General features: G+C 39.1%; 4 protein-coding genes and 1 pseudogene across 7 annotated transcripts; 2 read left to right on the top strand and 3 right to left on the bottom strand.

Moving 5' to 3' along the window:
* Positions 1–260: 260 nt before the first annotated feature.
* LOC126797786 (pentatricopeptide repeat-containing protein At5g15340, mitochondrial) lies at positions 261–2,481 on the bottom strand. The gene has a single exon (XM_050524506.1). It carries the CDS (start codon positions 2,428–2,430, stop codon positions 526–528), a length of 1,905 nt encoding a protein of 634 aa, XP_050380463.1. The 5' UTR covers positions 2,431–2,481; the 3' UTR covers positions 261–525.
* Positions 2,482–2,605: 124 nt separating this feature from the next.
* On the bottom strand, positions 2,606–5,595 carry LOC126797788 (vesicle transport v-SNARE 13). Its single transcript, XM_050524507.1, has 6 exons — positions 5,432–5,595; positions 5,209–5,319; positions 3,945–4,003; positions 3,670–3,858; positions 3,097–3,267; positions 2,606–2,915 (listed from the first exon to the last, which is right to left on the bottom strand). The coding sequence occupies exons 2-6, from the start codon at positions 5,300–5,302 to the stop codon at positions 2,766–2,768; spliced, it is 663 nt and encodes a 220-aa protein (XP_050380464.1). The 5' UTR covers positions 5,303–5,319; positions 5,432–5,595; the 3' UTR covers positions 2,606–2,765.
* A 1,088-nt stretch (positions 5,596–6,683) lies between these two features.
* Positions 6,684–12,852, top strand: LOC126797197 (CSC1-like protein HYP1). 4 transcript variants are annotated; one of them, XM_050523862.1, is made up of 11 exons: positions 6,684–7,070; positions 7,156–7,308; positions 7,713–7,776; positions 7,881–8,090; positions 8,283–8,462; positions 8,860–9,158; positions 9,246–9,522; positions 10,270–10,545; positions 11,003–11,236; positions 11,665–11,824; positions 12,385–12,852. In XM_050523862.1, exons 1-10 carry the CDS (start codon positions 6,781–6,783, stop codon positions 11,821–11,823), a joined length of 2,142 nt encoding a protein of 713 aa, XP_050379819.1. In that variant the 5' UTR covers positions 6,684–6,780; the 3' UTR covers position 11,824; positions 12,385–12,852. The 4 variants fall into 4 exon arrangements, with proteins under 4 accessions (XP_050379819.1, XP_050379817.1, XP_050379820.1 ...); XM_050523860.1 differs by having other exon boundaries at positions 12,374–12,852; XM_050523863.1 differs by lacking the exon at positions 12,385–12,852 and adding an exon at positions 12,075–12,328.
* Positions 12,853–14,605: 1,753 nt separating this feature from the next.
* LOC126799919 (ethylene-responsive transcription factor ERN1-like) lies at positions 14,606–16,035 on the top strand. The gene has a single exon (XM_050527182.1). It carries the CDS (start codon positions 14,649–14,651, stop codon positions 15,906–15,908), a length of 1,260 nt encoding a protein of 419 aa, XP_050383139.1. The 5' UTR covers positions 14,606–14,648; the 3' UTR covers positions 15,909–16,035.
* Positions 16,036–16,443: 408 nt separating this feature from the next.
* LOC126797392 (probable endo-1,3(4)-beta-glucanase ARB_01444) lies at positions 16,444–20,309 on the bottom strand (annotated as a pseudogene).
* Between the last annotated feature and the right edge of the window lie 974 nt (positions 20,310–21,283).

Below are 21,283 nucleotides of genomic sequence, written 5' to 3'. Positions count from 1 at the left end.
AATATTTAAAGGCACACCTCAGAAATTCTTGGATGTTGCATCATTTTTCTGTAATATATACATACATACCAAATGTGTTAGATGTTAGAATCCATTAACATTCATCATTTTACCTTTCAAACTAATAACTACTTAAGGAATACCAAGAGTGTTTTCAAAAAAAAAAAAAAAAGAAGGAATAAGAGGTCGATTTTTGATAGAAATTTCGGAAGTCTTTGATTGAGTGCAACTAGATTGTAGAAAATCGTCTAAGATTTAAGTACAGTCAACATGCTGTAACATGTAATGATATATTATTTTCCCAAGTTTGCGAGAAATAAACGTAATGTTGGCACAATTTTTTTTAATGAATTGGCATTTAAATCTTTATAACTCAAAATGATACAATCTTTTAGATGCAGATCCTTAACAGTGACACTACTGCAGAAGTTAGGAATCACTTGTTTGACAAATATTGGTGAAGGCCTTTGTTAAAATGGCACTTTTATCATCTATGCAGAGTTTGCAGACACTAGGAGAATGCGGTCACCAATAATCAGAACACGAACAAGAACCTTGTTTGAAACAGTGAAAACGGTTGCGATCCCTGATGACGATTTCTCGATCATAAACAAGAGAGACCAGTTTCATAGCAGAATGACAGTCTTGGCAGATGCGTAGATTCTTGAATATATGAAGAGGTGAACCTGCTCTTGTGGATATAAGCCCAAAACAGACTGCCAGCTTTTCACTGTGGCAGAACAATGCTTGCTCTATCTCCTCCAGCTTTTCTGCATCACTCTCATATCTGTTGTCAAAACCAGAGAAGACTTGGCAAGCCGTATTTGGTACATAACCAGCCACTCTCAATTTTTGTATCATCTCATCCAGTTTTGAATATATCTCAGCCGTCTGAGGGTGTGACTTGTCTCCAGCACTGAACTGATGAACTTGGCCACTAACATAAACTGAGCTCATACCAGGCATCTTTCTTATACCCCTATTCTTAAGACCCTGCCTCAAAAAATTAGCCCTGTCCTGCTTTCCACCCAATGCATACATGTTTGAGAGAAGGACATGATACTCTGTGTTGTGGGGATCTATTTGAAGCAGGTCTTGTAGAATGCGCTCACCTAACTGTAGCTTTCCATGGACACTGCATGAGCCAATAAGTGAACCCAAAACAACCTCATTCGGAGGCATTGGCATTATCTTTATCAAAGTCTCAGCCTCTTCTAGATGGCCAGCCCTACCTAGAAGATCCACCATAGAAGCATAATGCTCTATCTTAGGCGTTACACCATACAATGGTTCAAGATTTTGAAAGTAATGGCGACCCTGTTCAACAAGGCCCGAGTGGCTGCAAGCACTCAACATAGCAGTGAAGGTTAAATCGTCTGGCTTGGCCTCTATCAGCATTCGAGGAAACATCTTCATAACAGCTCTGCCTCTTCCATGCATTGCCAACCCGCTTAGCAAAGCATTCCATGTCACTACATTCCTGTACTTCAAGTGCTCAAAAACTTTCAACGCTGCATCTACTCTACCACACTTGGCGTACATGTCAACCAGAGCTGTGCCTACCATAACATCCATCTCACTCCCCACTGTCTTACAAGCATATGCATGAACCCAACTGCCCGTCACCACATCTCCCGATTGCGCACAAGCCGATAAAATTGAACAAAGTGTGACATAATTCAATCCAAAACCACAACCCAAAAACATTTCTCGCAGAAGAGCAAAACCTTCCCTAACAAGCCCCACACTAACATAACCAACAATGATAACCGTCCAAGCAACCTCATTCCTCTCCGGCATTGCATCGAACACCACTCTCCCACTCCCCACACCTTCCCATCTGATCACACCATCCAAAATCACAGTCCAAGACACAACACTCCTCTCCCCCATTTCATCGAAAACCCTTCTCGCCATACTCAACTCCCTACACTTGACATACATATCCATAGCCGCATTGCACGCCTTGACGCTAGAACTCAACCCCACCTTCACCATGAACCCATGTCCTTGCACTCCAACCTCAATGTTGCCCAACCGAGCACACCCACCCATCAAGCAAACCACGGCAACATCGTCGACCCTCACTCCCTCTCTTCTCATTTCCACAAACATACCAAGCCCATTTCGATGCATGCTGTGCCGCGCAAGGCTCCCCATCATGATAGTCCAGTCCACAGTGTCTTTGTGCGACTTGGGAATTTCATCGAACACCCTCTGTGCATGAATTGGACTCCCACAAGCCGCATAAAGATGGAGCAGGGCGTTGTAGAGGAACGAGTCTGCTGAGGCAGCAACCCCGCTGGTAATGATGGTGGCGTGCAGCTTCTTGCCGACGTCGAAAGCGGAACGGCGCGTGCATTGCCGAATAAGAGAACGGAGGTGGCGCGTGGAGAGTAATGTCAAGGCAGTATTTGCTGACCATCTCATTAGTCATAAGAGGCGCCCTTTACTTCAGCTAAAGTACTACTGATGAAAGCTTTTTATTGAAGAATAGTTTTGTTACAGGGAAAACCAAAACCAATGCGTAAGGCTATTTTCCGAAATTTGGCGCAGGTGTCGAAAATTGGCAAAAGCAAGCATTCCTTCGAAATAGAGGAAAACATCCAACAAAAGACCAAATCGGTAATGTTGTCATTAATACACTCGAGGATCACCATTACAAGAACTCAATTTGCACACTCAAAATATAAGGAGAAACAAGAAAATGAAGAAATGTGTCATTTTGGAACACAGGCAAGCTGAACAAAGACGAAATATGTTGTCTATCTAAGTTTGAAGTACAATATCAACGCGATAGCAATGACAAGAACTGCAATAATCGAGCCAATTATCCACTTGTTCTTGCTCATCCTCCTTGTCATGGATGTCAAAATTTTCTTGCTCTTGCCTACGTTGTCATCCACGCCATGAAGCTGCAATAAAATAGAAAACAGTCAAAATTGATTATGACAATAGTTAACCTTTGAATGTACAACCGCAATCTTCTATGATTTATTGTTAAGACATGTCTCAAATTCAAATAATATAAAAGCCTATATGATTTTATTGATAAGAAATTACTCAAATAATATAAAAGCCTATAGAGATAATTACCGTGCCATGAGCATGTAAGAGAGACTGTCGCTGTGAATGCAAATCTTGAAGAATTGAAACACCAAGCTCTTCTGTTTCCAGCATGGTTCTTCTGCTGTTCCTAACTCTGTCACTGGTCTTGTCTAATTTCTCTGTCGTCATCATCAACCTCGTTCTCTGATCTGCTGATGCCTGATACATTTGCATCAAGTATTGTGTTAAAGTATAATCAGCAAATACAAGAAAGCATAGTAGCATCAAATGTCGCATCCGCAGGAAGTAAAGAAGCATAGGACAAGGAGCTTGGTTATAAACAAATTTACACAACTAAATTTGTTATCCTTCAAAAGCAGCTTCTGACATTTTGCTAGACATGCAATATTCCAAAAAGATGCCTCTTTGGAAACCAGTAAGGATGTTCAAAATCTATTTCTGGACTAGTAAGTTTAGATTACTGTAACTAATAATTAATACAACTATGTTTGGTTGCATAGCAACATCCATGAGAAACTCATCACCCAAGTATCTAAACACCTTCACAAAATAGTGATACTATTCAAAACTTATTAAGGAGCTAAGGAAATCAATACATACCGTCAAAGCATCAGCCATGCCTGATTCCAACAACTCATCCCGGGCAGATGCATTTAAGTTGCCAGATACAAGTCTTTTAACTTCGCTTTTCAGATTATTCAGATCTGATTTGTATTCCCTCAACTTAGCAAGAAGAACAGCCCTGACATTTGGCTGCAAACTTCTTGCATCAAGGTCCATTTGCTTGATCTGAAAATTATAAAGAACATCACAGTCAATGCCAATCCAATAAAGACATAACCAATCTTCAAACGGAGAACAAGATGATCAATTACCAAAGATTCAGCTTGTTCTATCCCCGCCTTTATTTCAGAAATCTTCTGCTTCTTTTGCTCTGCAAATCAACACAGACAATCATGCTGTTCAAAATCAGCATTTCTTTGCTTGAAAGAAGTGAAAATAATTATTCATAACTAGGTGCATCAAATCTGAGGAAGCCATGAAAATACTGGATTCAAGGGTAGTGGGCAGATACTTCAGTATTACAACTCCTATCTGGGAGCCATTTAGAATGGAGACCGACTAAATAAAAATCCATGGTGAAGATTTGCATGGCTTTCGTTCCAGACTATATGGCAGTGTGGGCCATTAGGGTATTCATATCTTCCTGGATTATGTATCAAGAACCATATTTTTATGATTTGGTTTGTAAAAGTTCTTGTCCTATATGTTCTGTGCTTTCCCTCTCATTGTGTAAGTTGGATTTGGATAATTAAAATTTAGACTACTATTCAGAATGTTTGTGTCTCTATGGTCTTGAATTCACATTTCTGCTCCTTGTTCATTGAAGAATAGGATCACTATTCATGACTAGCTAGCTATGAAGATTAAATGGGATCAATGCTAGTTCCAGAATTCCAGTGCTACAAGGAACTGATCAATATCACATGCTCATTAAGTAGTTAAAGTTTTCAACCAGACACCCACTATCATTTTCAGTACTAATTCAGGTGTTCCTCATCTATAATATATTTAACACCTCCCTAACCCTAACTACAAACTGACAAACACTTATAACAAACAGATCAAAGATCAATCACCGGCATGATTTCATGTAATGGAACTCGATCAAGGATGTTGGTATCCGCATAAGATGGAGCTGCATGAGAGGTAGCCTTCTTCTATGTGTGTTACAGAGGGTGAAGGAAAATTTGAGACTCAGATTGAGCCACACCAAGTTTAGGCAAAGAAGAGAGTGATGATCAAATATTATGTTCAACCTAAGGTTATTCAAACTAGCCACACATGATCAGCCAAACCATGTTCAACATATTCAACCAACACTAAAACTACAGCCCCATAGACACAGTGCAACACAACCCGTTTTCGGGTTAACGCAACACCATTCAGCATGATTAAAGACACAATCTTATCATTATTAAGGCATATACAATACAGATTGCTAAGATTTGACATCACCTTTCGCCAACCTAAAGCCTAAATCAACCTAAAGACTGCAAATTTATGCGTACAAATCAATCTAAGCATAAAAATCAAATGAAATTGAATACTTAAAAAGAGAGATAGAACAAGACTAACCTCCATGAAGCCCACCAGCAATTGTACACTTCTTGGTGAGATTGGCGGAGAGCTCGCTGTACTGGCGCTCGTAGCCTTCGAACACCTCACTCATCTTGACCTGAATTCACCCTGCAATCGAATTCAAACACCTATCGAAACCTCATCAGCAAATCGATGACGATTTCGAACCCCAATTGGTGAACTGTAAGAGAAATTGCATCGATCTGAGATTGATACGAACCTGAGGAGATCGGAGAGTCGGATGGGTCGCCGGAATCGATGCCGGAGGGCGGTGGGAGGTGTTGAATTGAGAAAGTTGTCGGGAGAGGTGATCAAAACGACAACGCGCGTGAATGAGTCGGAGAGATAGAGATGGTGCGCTACAACTATTTGTCCACGATGAGATAACATTACCCCACGTGGTATGCTCCCTTATATACGGTTGCTTTTGCTTTTGACAGCTGGCCGTCGCGGGAAAATTGTACAGATTTTGTGTACAGCTCTGGGGGTAAGCAACTAAGCATTCCCATATCAGCAAGTCTTCGAATTCTATCGGCATTTATTGATTTATAGGTTACGCCATCACCCTTCTTTTAAATTGCTAAGAGTAGAAAAATGTAAACTTCGGTTTCGATCTTAGGCATGCTTCATAGTTCATACACATCTTTATCGATTACTAGTCTGGTTCCAGTTTCATTATTGACTAACAATAGTAGATTTACACATGATGAAATCAGCACCAAAAATTATTTTCTATTGTTTTCTTATCGAGATCATGATCAGACAGTTCCTCTCAACAGTGCAGATTGTGGGGTAGCAAGTCGGCAACCGCCACGTTCTTTTATCTCTCTGTCTCTCTTTTCCCCTCGGTACGAGATCACTCATTCTAGAAAAAAGTTTTTTCTTTGTCAAGTTACAAATTTATCACTCATATCTATATATAGTTGTGATTAATTAACTTTGGGCAAATTGGATAATTCAAAATTTTAACCATTTGACTTCTTAGATTTCTCTCATGACTTTATAAATAGAAGATTTAGCTCATCATATCATCAACATCGCATGTAAGTTCATTTTCTAAACACTTAGCCCTATTCGTAAATTAAAAGGAAAAAGTTTAGTGAATTGTTATTATTCGCTTGTCAATTATAATCGGTTAGTAAAGTTTGCTCCAAAAACTGTTTAGTTGTATTTAGGAAAATCTGACATCAATTTCAAGCACAAACATCAAATCTCGATTCATACTAATAGCTAAAATATAGCTGAAATTGACACTGCGGTATTCATAATCCGCGCCCCTCTATCCTCATTTGGTTAAAATACTTGAGAGCAATTGATGAAGACGTTTTGGGCCATGGCATGGCCCTAAAGGAAAAGGACATCACAACCTGTCTTGATCCGCATTGAAAGGCCACATGGCGGGAGACAACGAGTCCCAAAAGGGGCATCACCGTCATTTCACACCTAACAGAAAGTCGGTTACTTTCGCAATACACTGAGAACCCCAATCATCTGAAATCACCGTGCTTTCTCTCAAATTTGAAAATTGCAGACCTTGTTTGAGATTTTAATGTTTGAATTCGACAAGATATGATCCTCTCGGCGCTACTAACCTCAGTGGGAATCAATCTGGGCCTGTGCTTGCTCTTCTTCACACTCTACTCTATTCTCCGGAAGCAGCCCAGCAACGCCAAGGTCTACGCGCCACGCTCCGTCGCCGCGAAGGAGAAGGACGCGCCGACGGAATCAAATGCCTTCAATTTCGAAAGACTGCTGCCCACGGCGGGCTGGGTCACACGCGCTTGGCACCCTTCCGAGGATCAGCTCCTGTCTGTCACCAGCTTGGACGCCGTGGTGTTCATGCGCATTTTCGTCTTCAGGTCAGTTGGTTAGTTAGTTATTGAACACAAGCGGTGTTAAACTGTTGATGGTACTTTTGAAGTTGAGTTTGATGTGGTGGTGCAGTTTGAAGGTGTTTGGGTTTGGTGCGGTTATTGGGGTTGTTGTACTGCTGCCAATCAATTTCTTTGGGAGCCAGCTGGCGGCGGACTTTTCGGATTTCGGCAACAAGTCTTTGGACTCGTTTAGCATTTCCAATGTTGATGATGGCTCTAACTGGTAATGTTGTTTGGTTTTTTTTTTTTTATGACATGTGGCTGTTCATAATAGTATGAAAAACTGAAATTGCGATTTCGAACACTAGCTGTTGTAGCTTTTGATGAGAGTTGAGGGCTCCTTGAGCTTAGGTCGAGATTTGGTTGAATTATGATAAAATTGATAGCTACTATGAATAGGATGTGTTCCCCAGTCTCACCTGAATCAGAGTTTTCGCTCACCTGTTGTGTCGGAACATTTATATACTCAAGAGGATATTGAATTACCTGCTTGCAGATCAGTTAATCTTTACGTCAGTGTTTTTTTCTCATTAGAGTTGTCACCGGATATTTCCAAGTTCATATATATGTAGTCATATGGTAGGCCTAATTTGAGGAGGCTCTGCCTGTTACTTTTGGTTTTCCCAGGTTATGGGTTCATTTTTGTGCGGCATATATATTCACTGCAATCGTCTGCTATCTTCTTTACAATGTAAGTCAGATTTTGTTTCTTTGCTGTGGCTTCAAACCATTGGGTTTTGTGTGGTTTATTTAGAGAGAATGGGATCAACAGTATTCAGCTTCATTACTATGCAGGAGTATAGTTATATCTCAGCAAGAAGAATTGCTCACTTCTATTCATCCAAACCTCAGCCTAATCAGTTCACAATATTGGTTCGTGGTATTCCTGTCCCATCTGGGAGTGGTTGCAGTGACACTGTTGACAAATTCTTTTCAGAATATTACTCTTCTACTTATCTTTCGCACACAGTGGTTCGTCGGACCAGTAAACTCGAACGTCTCACGGTGAGTATGTTATTATTTTTGAAGGCTTGGGGATTTGTCTGTAATTACTATGTGTGTCTTTGGTTTCTCACACATCAGTAAATGGCTTCAAATACATTTTTTAATTTGAATTTCATAAGGTTGTAGCTGTTAACATTTCATGTTATGTGACATCTTCGACAAATACCTCGTAACTTTTTTTTATCCTTCTAGAGGGATGCAGATAAAGTATACAGAACACTTGCTCGTCTAGAGTCAGAAAAGGAGCCGCAGAAAAGATTTGAACGTGATGGGATTTTTGGAAGCAAAGTTGATGGTTTGGATCACTATGGAAAGAAGCTGGATGACTTAGAAGATAGTGTTAGAATAGAGCAATCATCGTTGGCAGGAAAGGTTGGGTGCTATCCATGTTCTTAATTGGGGAGAGCTTGAATATAAGTATTAAATGGTATAAATAAAATTCTCCACCACCTTATAGTTCTTTAGCATCAACTTACATGAAGATGTTTTTCCCTTACTACTTTTTTTTTCTTTTCAAAAACAACATATAGTTGCAAAAGAGTATAAATTCAGAAAAGATCATTAGAGATGAGCAATAAAAACAGACACACTCATCCCCATTTTTGTTGTTTAGTGCTTCTTACTAGGCATTTTTTGATTTCTAGAAGACAAGACATATCAGCAAGTCTGGGAAGAGAAAAGTAAACTTCCAATTGATAAGTCTAGTTGTTTGATTGATCTGACCTTGTATTGTTGTGGTCAATTGTTTCCGGGATGCCCATAAAAACAGGAAGTTCGAGCTGCCTTTGTGTCATTTAAGTCCCGGCTTGCTGCTGCAGTAGCCTTACACATTCAACAAGGAACAAATCCCACAGAGTGGGTCACAGAGAGTGCCCCGGAGCCTCGAGATGTTCATTGGCCCTTCTTTTCCTCATCCTTTATAAAAAGATGGGTTTCCAAGCTGGTGGTGGTGATTGCATATGTTGCTGTTACAATTCTATTCCTCATTCCAGTTGCAATTGTGCAAGGCCTTGCTAATCTTGAACAGTTGGAAACCTGGTTTCCTTTTCTTACAAGCATACTGAATTTGTAAGTGCAGATTCTACAACTTAAAATAATAATAATAATTTCTGATTTGTTCCATGATGCTGAATTATACAATTCCTTTTATTGCAGAACAATTGTCAGTCAAGTCATAACTGGATATCTTCCGAGTCTTATTCTTCAGTGGTCCCTTTCTTTTGTGCCACCCATCATGATAGTGTTGTCGTCTGTGGAAGGATACATCTCTTTCAGTCAAATACAAAAAGGTGGATGCAAGAAGATGTTGTGGTTTACTATATGGAACATTTTCTTTGCAAATGTATTATCAGGAACAGCTCTCTATCGAGTCAATATCCTTCTTGAGCCCAAAAAGATTCCTGGGCTACTTGCTGATGCTGTTCCGGCACAGGTGAAAATGCATCTGCATTATCAGTTTATAACTTTATCTTTATGAAATAAAATATGGAGTTTTAAGAAGCCTTTGAAAACTTCATGACTCACTCTTTACCATTTTTTTCTCGGTTCATAAATTTAATTACCTACAAAGACATTAAAAGTGTTCCAAAATCTCGCAGTAAAGAGCATGTATTTGTTACTAACTAACTACTTGCTGGTGTTTCACCAAAAAAGAAGAAGAAAAAACTACTTGCTGGTAGAGTTTTCTTCCTACCTAAAACTTGTTCAAATACTGATTTTGGATAACACTTATGCTTTTAAGAGCTTATGTTATAAGATGTTCTATTGTTAAAAAATTTATGTGTTGCCCTGCTTGTATCCATTACCGTGGAGCTCGATCTACCATTGTTTTCCCTGCTCTTAAATTTTGTTACCTGCAAAGATGAATTAAGTGTTTCTGAAGGTCACAGTCAACAGCATGTGAATTTGTTGCTAACTAACTACTTGCTGGTAGAGTGTTCTTCCTACCTAAAATTTGTTCAGATACTGATTTTGGATAATACTCAGGTTTTTAAGAGCTTTTGTTGTTAGATGTTCTGTCGTTAATAAAACATTTGTGTTGCCTTTCTTGTATCCATATCCGAGGAGCTTGATATTTGGCTGAAGTTTTAAATTTGAAAGTTTATAACTCTTGAAACCATTTGTTTACATGATAAACAATGATCAAAGGTCCCATATAAATTCCTTATTTCTGATGCAGGCATCATTCTTCATTGCATATGTTGTGACATCTGGATGGACCAGTGTATCATCAGAACTCTTCCGCATGATTCCCCTGATTTTCAGTATTATAAAAAGACTATTTTCAGGAAAAGATAGTGATGAATTTGAGGTTCCTTCAATTTCATACCACAGTGAAATTCCTAGGATTCTGTTTTTTGGAGTCCTTGGAGTAACTTACTTCTTACTGGCTCCATTAATTCTACCTTTCCTTCTGGTTTACTGTTGTATGGGATACCTAATCTACCGCAATCAGGTTTGTTGAAAACTTTTCTCATATCTGGTTATTTGATATAATTGTATTATATTATCAGAACACAAAACAACTTGTCTATAACGATCTTAGCTTGATAATTAGATCAGCTATATGGGAAAAGAGAGATTATTCAGACACCCTTTTGTGTTCTAATTAACACATAAAAGGGTATGTGATCACTGATCAGTCATTTTTAACACAAAAGGTTGTGTGAATACCATCACACCCACATTGTCTGAACTTATTTCACAAATGTGCATCATCTCATTGTAAATTTGATATATACTTTTCCATATTGATGGTTCTGCTTAACTTAAACATTAACCTGGTTTGAGTTCAACTTCCTTTTTTCATCATATTGAATTGCTTTTTGTGGAATTTTTTTTATATAATTTTTAATTTGTGGGATTTTGGTCATTAAATTTACTGATACTTTTCTGTAAACATATTTGAACAGCTATTGAATGTATATGCACCCAAGTATGAAACTGGCGGAACATTTTGGCCTATAGTTCACAATTCGACAATATTTTCCTTGGTACTGATGCACATAATTGGAATTGGGATATTCGGGATTAAAAAGCTTGCATTAGCTTCTAGTTTTATGATTCCTCTCCCAATTCTCACTCTTCTTTTCAATGGGTTCTGTCGCAACCGATTTCTACCAATATTCAAATCATATCCTGTTGAGGTATGTCTGAACTAATTGCTGTCAAGTTATTCTTTCAGATTCCAAAAAATATAAATTAGTTAACATTTCACCGCTGCTTAGGTTATATCTTAAACTAGAGGTTTGTATTTGACTGTCCTAATCGGTTCTAAAACTTGAAACTTTTCTGAAAGTGGTTTTATCATGTTTGGCTGAAGTGTTATAAGGGGAGCGCTTCTTTGAAAAGAACTGTAGTGCTCTCAAGTGCATCTCTAAGAAGCACTTTTACTTCTTCTTTTTTCAATTATTATTTCCTTAAAAAAGATGACTTCTATGAGAAGTGCTTCCCACAAAAGTGGCCGCGGGTAAAAAAAAAACACTTTCTAGAAGCACAGTCAAATAGATCCTTCATCTTCTGTTGTATCTGTTCTATCTCATTGGCTAAGGGTTTCATTTCTGTATCTGTGCAGTGTTTGGCAAAGAAAGACAAAGAAGACCAGAGTGATTCTTCAATGGGTGCATTTTATGATAAATTATGCTCTGCATATGAGGATCCAGCTATGATGCCAATCCGACGTCGAAGAAGCACAGATGGTCACAACTCTCCACTACTTCCCGCTGAAGTCTGAAGTAAGCAATCTGTCCTCTTTCACCATACTGACAACTACAAACCAATAAATAACTCCGTGTTACTGTGTCCTTGTAAAATAAGTATATGATCTGTAATCTGTGTGTTGAGCTTGTTTTCCAGTGACCATTTGTCTTTGATTTGTTCATTCTTGCTGCTGTAATATAGACACGACCTATATAAACATGTATAAAATACCCTTGTAATCTCATAGGCAACTAACTACCGAACCAACTAACTTTTGGTTGCCAGACTATTAAAAGCATGCTGATATTGACGTTCCACCTGTCTTTGAAAGCACGCCTCTTCTGTAAAAACTCTTGGAACCATTCCTTCTCCATCTTATGGAGACAGGAATCTTATTTGAATTAGACCCTTTCTTTGTTGCATTCTTTTTTTAGTTTTGTTTTCAAAGTGTATAAACCTTAATTGTCAACCATTCCTATATTTATATCACATTCATTTCCTTCTTGGGGGTGTTGCTCCCTGTGGATTAGCAGCCATCATATGATAATGAGCAAATGTGTAAACATGCTGACGATTTGATTCAGCACTTTTACAGGATTTCATTAGAGAAACTGAGAAAGAGACTTTGGCTTAGTTTTCGTATCTCCACGTGGAGCAACAAGAGCTTTTTGACATTTCCTCTTAGGTTCATGAAATTCTGGTTTACTCTGATGCAATCAGAGCTCGACCTTTTCATGCAAACATCACACTTAGCTTTCAGCATCAGCAAAAAGTGCGCCAGTCTAAGTTTCTTCATAAAAAAAATGCAGAAAAAATGAAGAAGATGTTCATATTGATGGTGTGTTATGTTATTTTCTAGGCCAGACCGTTATTCATATTGTAAGTTTGTGGTTAAGAGTCTCTTATCTATATATCAATGTTTTAATGGTGAGCTCCAAAGTGGCGTAAGATTGATTGAACTAGTGTGAACCTATGGAGATTCGCTTCTAGGACTTTGTTTTATTTGTGGCACAGTACAGCCCCAGATTTGGTGCCCCATTTACCTTTGGTTTTCCTTCTTGTATATTCTGTGTGTTTTTTTTATTGTAATCTTCTTTAATGGTGTGTTCAAGCTAACCTCATTTGTTTGTCCAATCGATGGTGTGTTCTGCCAAAGTTGTCCTTAAAAAAAAATGTCATTATCAGACGTCTCCTTGCAAAAGTGCACTATTGTTTGATCCAAATAAGTAATCATCATCTTAATGTCGTAATGTAAGGAAAATTTATCGATCAATCAATCCTGTACATCGTGATGTCCAATCGGAAAATTACAAAGAATCAGTATTGAAAATATTGGTGGCAGGGTCCCGGTAAAGGCGATCGCCCCCCTTTCCAGGGAAAATTGTTATCTAAGGCTAATGCATCCAACTAAATTCTTGGTCTGGCCTTTGGTAAATTAGTGTTTCTTGATCTACAGTCTCGAGATAATTTAGGACATAAACCAGTAAAGCCTACACATAAAAGATAACTATTTACCATCTTGAAATAAACTGGTTATGACGCACCATACAATTATTAGATGATAGTATATACATGATTGTATAAGTAAATATTGCCCTGATTGAGACATGCTCATTGTTGAGGAGGCATTGGAGAAACCGTCATTTTAACTTAGGTCATCAAAAAGATAATAAGGTTATCAGGGGAGTTTAGTTAATTATTGTATGGTTAACAATCCAAAGCAATGAAATCGACCTTATTTGTTATCATTTTGGCTATGAAAGTGACATACCACGCGGTATATGAGTATATCACAAGTCACATCACAGGTGAAAATATATTTTGCCCCATAAAAATTCCATAATTCTTGTGTATGTGTTACTTTGTTTGTCTTTTCAAGTGGAAAACGACTGGCATAGTTTGTCTCATAACATCAGATGAAGATGTAGATCCTCTGGTTTTTGTGTTAAATAAGGATAGGGCAAAAAATTGAAACTATCGCCAAAACAATTACCAGAAAAGTAGTGCTGTTTGTATCTGATGGAAATCCCATTGTTTTAGAGAATATATTATCAGGATAAGTTCATATGTACCTTTTCTGAGAGTGACTAGTCTCATTGTAAGGAATGATTGTCTTGTGAGTTGTGAGTATAGGATTAGCAGTAAAAAAAGTAACCTGGAAAAGTTGGATTAGGAGTAAATTTCTCAATTTAGAAAAAAATAAGACTCCAACTTGGTAAATTTTCTCAGTTAAATTATGATGATGAGTATATTTCTGAGATATACCGTTCTATACTATTTACTGGTGTGAAAAATGGTTATATAGTCTGTATTGGCTGATTAGCCTCCATTTGTTCTTCTGGACATCATTTTGATTGCTATTGCTAATTATTTATGTTTGCTTCAGTACAAGGCTACAATTAGTCCCTTTCTCTACAGAGATTGCATCATTGTTTTCTATCTTCTTAGTGCTTACAGATATTTTTGTGATTTATATTAGGAAAAAATGGGATATTGACTCATTCAAGCCTACTATCGAATGTGTTTAAATAATGTGATAGAAGAAACTAGAGAGATATATATTCCTATGGCATCATTGGCTGGGTCAAATGGCTGTATGCCTGTTCTTTTCCTCAAACATAAAGAAAACTCCATTTGGTTCAGAGTGAGGCCGGGGATAACAAAAACAAAAACATAAGAACAATTAAGACCAATTCAGCCCTCCCCAATCATTTGACAAGATCTTCAACCCTACATATAAATTCACATGCCAACAGAACCCAAATCTCACAAAACCATCTCAAACCTTCAGCTTCAAGTAAATCACTTGCGTACACAAAAGCCTAAAAACTAAACATTACATCACAAACAGAAGACTATATGGCAAGGAAGAGAAAAGTTAGCGAGGGAGTAGAAGAGACCAAAAGTTGCAGTGAGGGAACTATGGCTTGGGATGAGATGGTGCAGGAAGCCTCGGCTGCTGCAGCACTGGGAGGAGCAGCAAGAAGAGCTCGGAAGCGTTTTGTTGGTGTTCGCCAAAGACCCTCTGGAAGATGGGTGGCAGAAATTAAGGACACAATTCAAAAGATAAGGGTGTGGTTGGGGACATTTGACACAGCTGAGGAAGCAGCCAGGGCCTATGATGAGGCTGCTTGCTTGCTCCGCGGTGCCAATACTAGAACAAATTTCTGGCCTTGTTCCCCATCACCATCTTCAACTCCAGCACTTCCCTCAAAGATCACAAACCTTCTTCTTCAGAGGCTCAAAGCAAGGATCAACAACACCTCTTGTTCTGCTCCATCTGCTGCTCCTTTGCCTATTAACCATCAACAGAAGCAGTATCAGGAAGAAGCTGCAGCAGAGTTCCTGGAAAACCAATACACTGATTTCCTTAATGATCCAGAAGATTACATCACAAGTAACAATGACAACATCCCCGAGATTAGTGCAAGTAGCATCGACTACATGACGTCAAGTTTTGAGTCATGCTTGACAGAAAAGGAAGAGTACTCCACTGCAAGAGAATCTGATCAGCAAATGGACTGTGGCAATTTGAGTGAAGTGGCTGGGACTACTTATAGCGGCGGGGATGCAAATTTTGTAGGTGCAGGATCAGAGGAAGATGTGGGAGACGAAGAAGTTAATGGTCAGGTGGGTGCCATCGACTTCCAATTTGTGGATGATATCGGATCATCAGACTACTATTCTCCTTCTCCTTTCGAGATTGCTGAAGATATAGAAGAGGCAGTGGAACCAGAGACCTATGCAGATGAGCCTTCCATGCTTAGAGCAGCCATGAAGAGAATGAAATATGAGAGGAAATTCTCTGCTTCTCTATATGCCTTCAATGGCATACCCGAATGCTTAAAGTTAAGGATTGGATCTTCAACAACAGGGAACACAATGAGAGGAATCTCTGACCTGCAGAGGGCTTGCAGTAACAAGAACAAAGAGGAAGCTGCAGAAAAACAAGCATATGAAGGAAAGAAAGAAGAGGAGAACCAGCAGATAACAACTGATATGGGATCTTCTTCTTCCTCTTCTCCTTTTTCTTCGATAAGTGCTGTGAATGGTGATGGTGAGTTGTCACTTTGGAATTCACTTGATCTTCAGCCTATCTGCTTTTTGTCTACTAATTGAACAAGACCCTTTACCTTTAGTTTTTAACAATTCATGCTCTAATTTCCACAAGGGAATTCACCATTATTGATTCTTTGCACTTGCAACGAATGTCAAAGAAATAATGAAGTGTAATTTAAGGTTTCAATTCAATGCAACGAAGCAATCCAGGTCATTTTTTTAATATCTTGAGTCTGTGTTATGATGCATATGCATTAGTAAAATTACTGGTTAAGAAAAAAAAAAGTTTCCATGGCTGAATCATACTGAAGATTCATTAAAATTCATGATTTGTCAACATGTTAAGGTAACATGCAGAAGTACAAATATGGCAGATCTTGCGCTTTATAATCATTTAATGATCAAATTGCCACCACTTTTTCATTAAATTAGCCAAATACTACAAAAAAATCATTACTACCCCTAAAGGCCTAAAGCCCTAAACAGACTCTCTTTCCATAAAATAAAAATAAAAATAAAAACACACAAAACAAACAAAAAAACAAAAAAAAAACAACTACTTTCTAATAGTTCTAACTCCAAATTCTTGTGCTTTTTAACCTCTGCTGTAGATCCACCATAAGAGATTTGAAAGTGAGTTACCATCATCGAAACCTTTCAACTTTTTCACCTTCTGCAGAGCCTCTTCCTTGTTGTATATCCCTTCCAATGCATTAGCAAACCCTCTCCATGCATCCGTAACTCCCTCATCTAGAGCTGATAGTGTCCAGTCAATAACCTCCCTAACGTAGCTGGCATTGGAGAACAGGATCTCAGTGATGGGGGAAATTGGCAGCACTTGAATTCCGATCGAGTCTCATTTCTTTCGACAACGCTGAGGCAAACCAAAAGATTGCTATCCCTCTTATTAGACCACACAATTCCAGTGATCTTATTCTCACTTGTGAAGACATCCTCATACATGTTATCTCCTTGGTGCACGTGCCACCACTTTTGAGCTGCTTGAATTTCCAGTGCTGCAAGCAATGATGCGGCGTCAGTGAGATTAGTGTCTTTATAGGCTAACCTCATAAAAGCAGCTGAGTAGTAAGCATTCACTGCTTCACTTGAGCTCTCTTGGTTACGCCCATCTCCAAATTCAGATAGTTCTCCTGCCCATGAATGTAAATTGTAGAGATCGAAATTCCTCAACCGCGGGTAACTTGAATCTGGCTGCCTATTTAAGTTCATGAAATCCCCAGCAAGAGCATAAGCTTGATCCTTAAACTTAATCCCCCAATCCGTGTCGAGCTTTGCAGCTACTGAAAATGAATAGAGGAAGTAGCCAATGTGGTAATGGTGATCATTATACACTCCAAACCCGTAATCGGCACCTTTATCAACTGCTCCATTTTCGTTACAAGTCCACCCCATTTACCTTCATACAAGAAACCATTCCCATTGAAAGTCTCACTCAACCATGGGCCATTCAAAAAAATAGTTTTTTTTAAATAAAAAATATGTCTATTCAAAAATAAAATCTTAGAACAAATTTTTTTTTTAGGCCTTCGCTCAAAACGCGCCTTGTTTTGCGCATTTTGCTCGGCGCCTACGCAATTAAGGCTAATGCCTTTTAGCCTACGCCTTTTACGCCTTAAGGCTCGCCTGAGGCGCGTTTTTTTAAACTATGACCATGGCTCAATTCCATCCTTCAAAAACTTTGTAATGCCTGGAGCATCATCAAAACCCACCTCTTCAGCAATCAAAGCTAGCCTGGCCACCTTGGCAATCAGTTTTCCATATTCATAAGAAGCTGTTATTGATACTGGTGTCGAAATTAGAGCCTGAATATATCCAGCAAGAGCAGATTTTATTTCTGGTAGTGCCTATTCGAAGTCTTTGACACCTTTAATCGAATGCTAAGAAATTGGAATAAGCTGTGTATTCAACACCCAAGAGTTTCCCACAACGCCTAGGAGAACACCATTAATGCTTGTGTACTTCAAATAGTCAAGAACAGCGGCATTATTGTCCTGAGTAGATAGAAGTTGTTGATGGAGGAGATGAGCTAGCATAAGCAAATCTCCATCTCCTTCTTTTACCTAACTATACTCCAATGTAGTTGGCCCTATGAACACTGCCTCGCCGGAAACCGGATAAGATGAGCTGAACTGGTCTAGAACTGCCTCCACATCTTGAGAGCCAAAAGGCAACAATGCAACCCTTATAACCCCGGCGAATGCGTCCGAAGTGATCAGTGATGGGTTACTGATGATGAGACCAATTGGGGAGGACGAGTACACCAGAAATATCTGACTGTTGTCGAGTTTTGATGTGTACTTGTTGTTTTCAGCGTTTGACAGCAGTGAAGTGACTAAAAGAGAGGTGGAGATGGAAAGTGGGGTGGGTTTGGACACATTGCATGTCAAGGGGGCTTCCCTTGACTAGGAAGAAGCGGAGATTGGAGGAGGGGAAGTCAAGAGTGACACTGAGCAGGTGCGGATCCAGTATATAGTCTGGGGGGACTCAAGTCCCTTCCAAATTCTTAGAACAAAAAAAAATAGTAGTACTAATATATACCTATAATCTCAAGACTCAACTCAAACTCACCCAAAAACAAAACCTAGCCCAAAATCTGGTCAAATTGTCAAAATACTTATTAGCCTTTCCTTTTCTAAACATTAAAAAACAGAGAGAGAAAAAAAAAAGATGTATGTTCGATACTCCTTGAGTCCATACGTGCTTATCCAATCTCCACTCATTCTCTTTTTTAATTTTTAGCTCCCAGAATTGGAAATCAAGTCCCTATGAGCTCTCCATCCTCTCTGTCATCCTACTCAAACCTAATGTAAGTATTGCAATTGAATCAATACAAATTTTACTCATTTAGAGTTAAAATTTAAGAGAAATCTGGTAATCTGCAATTGGAGAAATCTAATCAAGATAGAATGATATGTATATATCATTGAATCATTCAATGATGGATGTGGATCCAGTAGTTAGTCCATTACAAGTTTACAACCTTATCGTATGTTTAGTGTTGCTGAGGACTTACTATGCTTTGTTGGTGTTTTGTCTTGTTTTGACTATTTCAGTGTCTACGACAACCACTGGAAATACATTTTCATTGATGAATATCATTAAGAATAGACTCACAAGTAAGATGAAATATGATTTTCTTGATTATTGCATGGTCCTTCGCATTGAGAAGAAGTATGTTGATTTTATTGACAATGCGGTGGTGATTGAGAATTTTGAAAATTTATCAAATCGTAGAGTTAAATTTAGTTAGTTTATACTTGTGTATTGTATTTGAGGAGTAAGACTCATTATTGTTTGAGATTTTTCATTAAAATGTTCTTATTTATTTAATTAACAAACTCAAGTCCCCCTATACTCCAATTTCTGGATCTGCCACTGACACTGAGGCCACTAAAGGAAAATACTAAGTGGTTTTCTTGGTTGTTTTGGGTGGCGGAGATGGTGAGTCCGGCAGTGAAGGTTTGAGATATGGAATCTTGGGTAGCGATGCGAGTTGGGTAGGAAAGAGATAGGGAGGAGTTGGAGGATTTGAAATGGTAAGGGTGGAAATATTCGGGCTGGTCGCCATTGTTGAGTACAAAGTTTTGGAAGAAAGAGTTTGTTGGTAGTGGGGTTTGGAGAAGGTCTGGGGCAAAGAAAGGTGAAGAGTCTGGGGGAACTTTGGACTCGGCTTTTGGGAAGACGAAGCCGGTGGCCGGAGTTGCTTGTGGTTGGGAGAGTAGTACTCTGGCTTGGGTTTAAGGGAGGATGATGAAAAAACTAAGGGAGATAATGAGGAAGAATGCAATCGAAGCCATTGAGAGAGAGCCTCTATGGTTGTGTGAATTATGGTTCTCACCACACTGTCGTTTATATATAACAACGATGGTGTTTCCTACCTCTCACGGGGATCGTACATGGAGAGAGGGAAAAAAAAGTTTGGGCAAATAAATTAGGATTCCAAGAGCTAATAGGAAAACATGGCGGGAAAAACTCGATTAGGTAAGTTTAATTTTTTATTTTGGCAAGGAGAAGTGCTTCGGGTATGAAATCTGGACTAGGTTCCGATCACTGCTCAGGAATGCTATTCGACAACCTTTTTTCTAGGGCTTCTTATAAAAAAGTCAATTTTAACACATGAAATGTGAAAAAAGTCAAGATGTAAAAATTAGAAAAAAAGTCACTCATGTAAAAGTGTTAAAGTGTTGCCCATGTAGTTTAAAATAATTACAACCTTGCCATTGGATCTATTTCCACATAGTCGCGATCACCTGTGGTCCACCGCGCCATCGACCCCAGCACACACTCACCTCATGTCGCCTCTCTCTAGCCTCCCCCTCCTGCCCTCAACAGTCCTCTCGATCTCGACCTCACGATCGTCTTCACCAAGCACCTCAAGACTTCAACCAGAAGAACAACAACCTCAAGCCAGATCTTCAACAAGATCGTTGGGGCGGCCATTCTTGTCGGCGGAGCAGGTGCAGAACTTGTCGGCGGAGCATGTACGGAGATTGCAAGTGAGGAGATTGATGCATCATCACTATTGGTCTTCATCAGCAGCGTTGCGTCGTAGTCTCTAGGCAGCGCTAGGAGTTAGATCCATCTTGGTTGGAGGAAATCAAGCTCAAGAGGATTGTGCAGAACGACGACAACTTGAAGTTGAGGAGACCAAGGCTAATGTTGATGATGCAGGGGCCGCCGAAAAAACTAGGAGAAAGATCAAAGCAGATTCTGCATTGGGTGCTCTGGGCGTGCCGGAAAAATATGAGATCGGTGAAGATTGTGATATGGGTGCCTAGAATAGTTTTCTGGATGCCCACCTCAGATATTGGACAAATTGTTTTTATAGAAAATTGCTATCACACTACCAGTCACAATAATTTTTTGTTGTGACAGATAGTGTGATAGCTAGTGTCAGTAGTGTGGCAAGCCTGATAAAAAGTGTGATAGATAATGTGGCTGGGGGTATGACATCACATTAATGTCAATATTTGGATCGTATGATTTGATTTGAGAAGTTTCAGATGACATAACAATAAACAAAGGTTCGTTAGTTCTAGTAATTTATTCTTCTTATTCTTGTCACAACAGTCACATAAAATAGTGTGACAACCGATTTGACAACGAGTGTGACAGTGGGTGTGTTGGTTAGTGTGATAGAGAGTGTGACAGTGGGGTGACAGTTAGTGTCATAGATAATGTGATATGTAATGTGACAACGGATGTGACAGTGTGAATAGTGGTGTAATATGGGGTGTGACAGCGGGTGTGATAGGTAATATAACATGGTGTGTGACAGGTAATGTGACAGTTAGTGTGATAGGTATTGTGAAAAAGGGTGTGACCGATAGTGTGACAGTATGTTTGACAGGTAGTGTGACAAAAGGTGTGGCAGCAGGTGTGGCAGCGGGTGTGATAAGTAGTGTGACAACGAG

Source organism: Argentina anserina, chromosome 6 (assembly GCF_933775445.1).
Source record: "Argentina anserina chromosome 6, drPotAnse1.1, whole genome shotgun sequence".
Lineage (NCBI taxonomy): Eukaryota > Viridiplantae > Streptophyta > Magnoliopsida > Rosales > Rosaceae > Argentina > Argentina anserina.
This window is presented reverse-complemented; position numbering and strand designations above follow the sequence as displayed.

Excerpts from the sequence above, each read along its gene's own strand:
- LOC126799919 (XM_050527182.1), top strand. The coding sequence starts at position 14,649 with ATGGCAAGGAAGAGAAAAGTTAGCGAGGGAGTAGAAGAGACCAAAAGT.
- LOC126797197 (XM_050523862.1), top strand. The coding sequence starts at position 6,781 with ATGATCCTCTCGGCGCTACTAACCTCAGTGGGAATCAATCTGGGCCTG. Across the intron at positions 7,777-7,880 it reads TCTGCTATCTTCTTTACAAT|GAGTATAGTTATATCTCAGC; the intron begins GTAAGTCAGATT and ends ATTACTATGCAG. Across the intron at positions 10,546-11,002 it reads ACCTAATCTACCGCAATCAG|CTATTGAATGTATATGCACC; the intron begins GTTTGTTGAAAA and ends ATATTTGAACAG.
- LOC126797788 (XM_050524507.1), bottom strand. The coding sequence starts at position 5,302 with ATGAGTGAGGTGTTCGAAGGCTACGAGCGCCAGTACAGCGAGCTCTCC. Across the intron at positions 4,004-5,208 it reads TGCTGGTGGGCTTCATGGAG|AGCAAAAGAAGCAGAAGATT; the intron begins GTTAGTCTTGTT and ends GTTGATTTGCAG. Across the intron at positions 2,916-3,096 it reads TCTTACATGCTCATGGCACG|CTTCATGGCGTGGATGACAA; the intron begins GTAATTATCTCT and ends ATTTTATTGCAG.
- LOC126797786 (XM_050524506.1), bottom strand. The coding sequence starts at position 2,430 with ATGAGATGGTCAGCAAATACTGCCTTGACATTACTCTCCACGCGCCAC.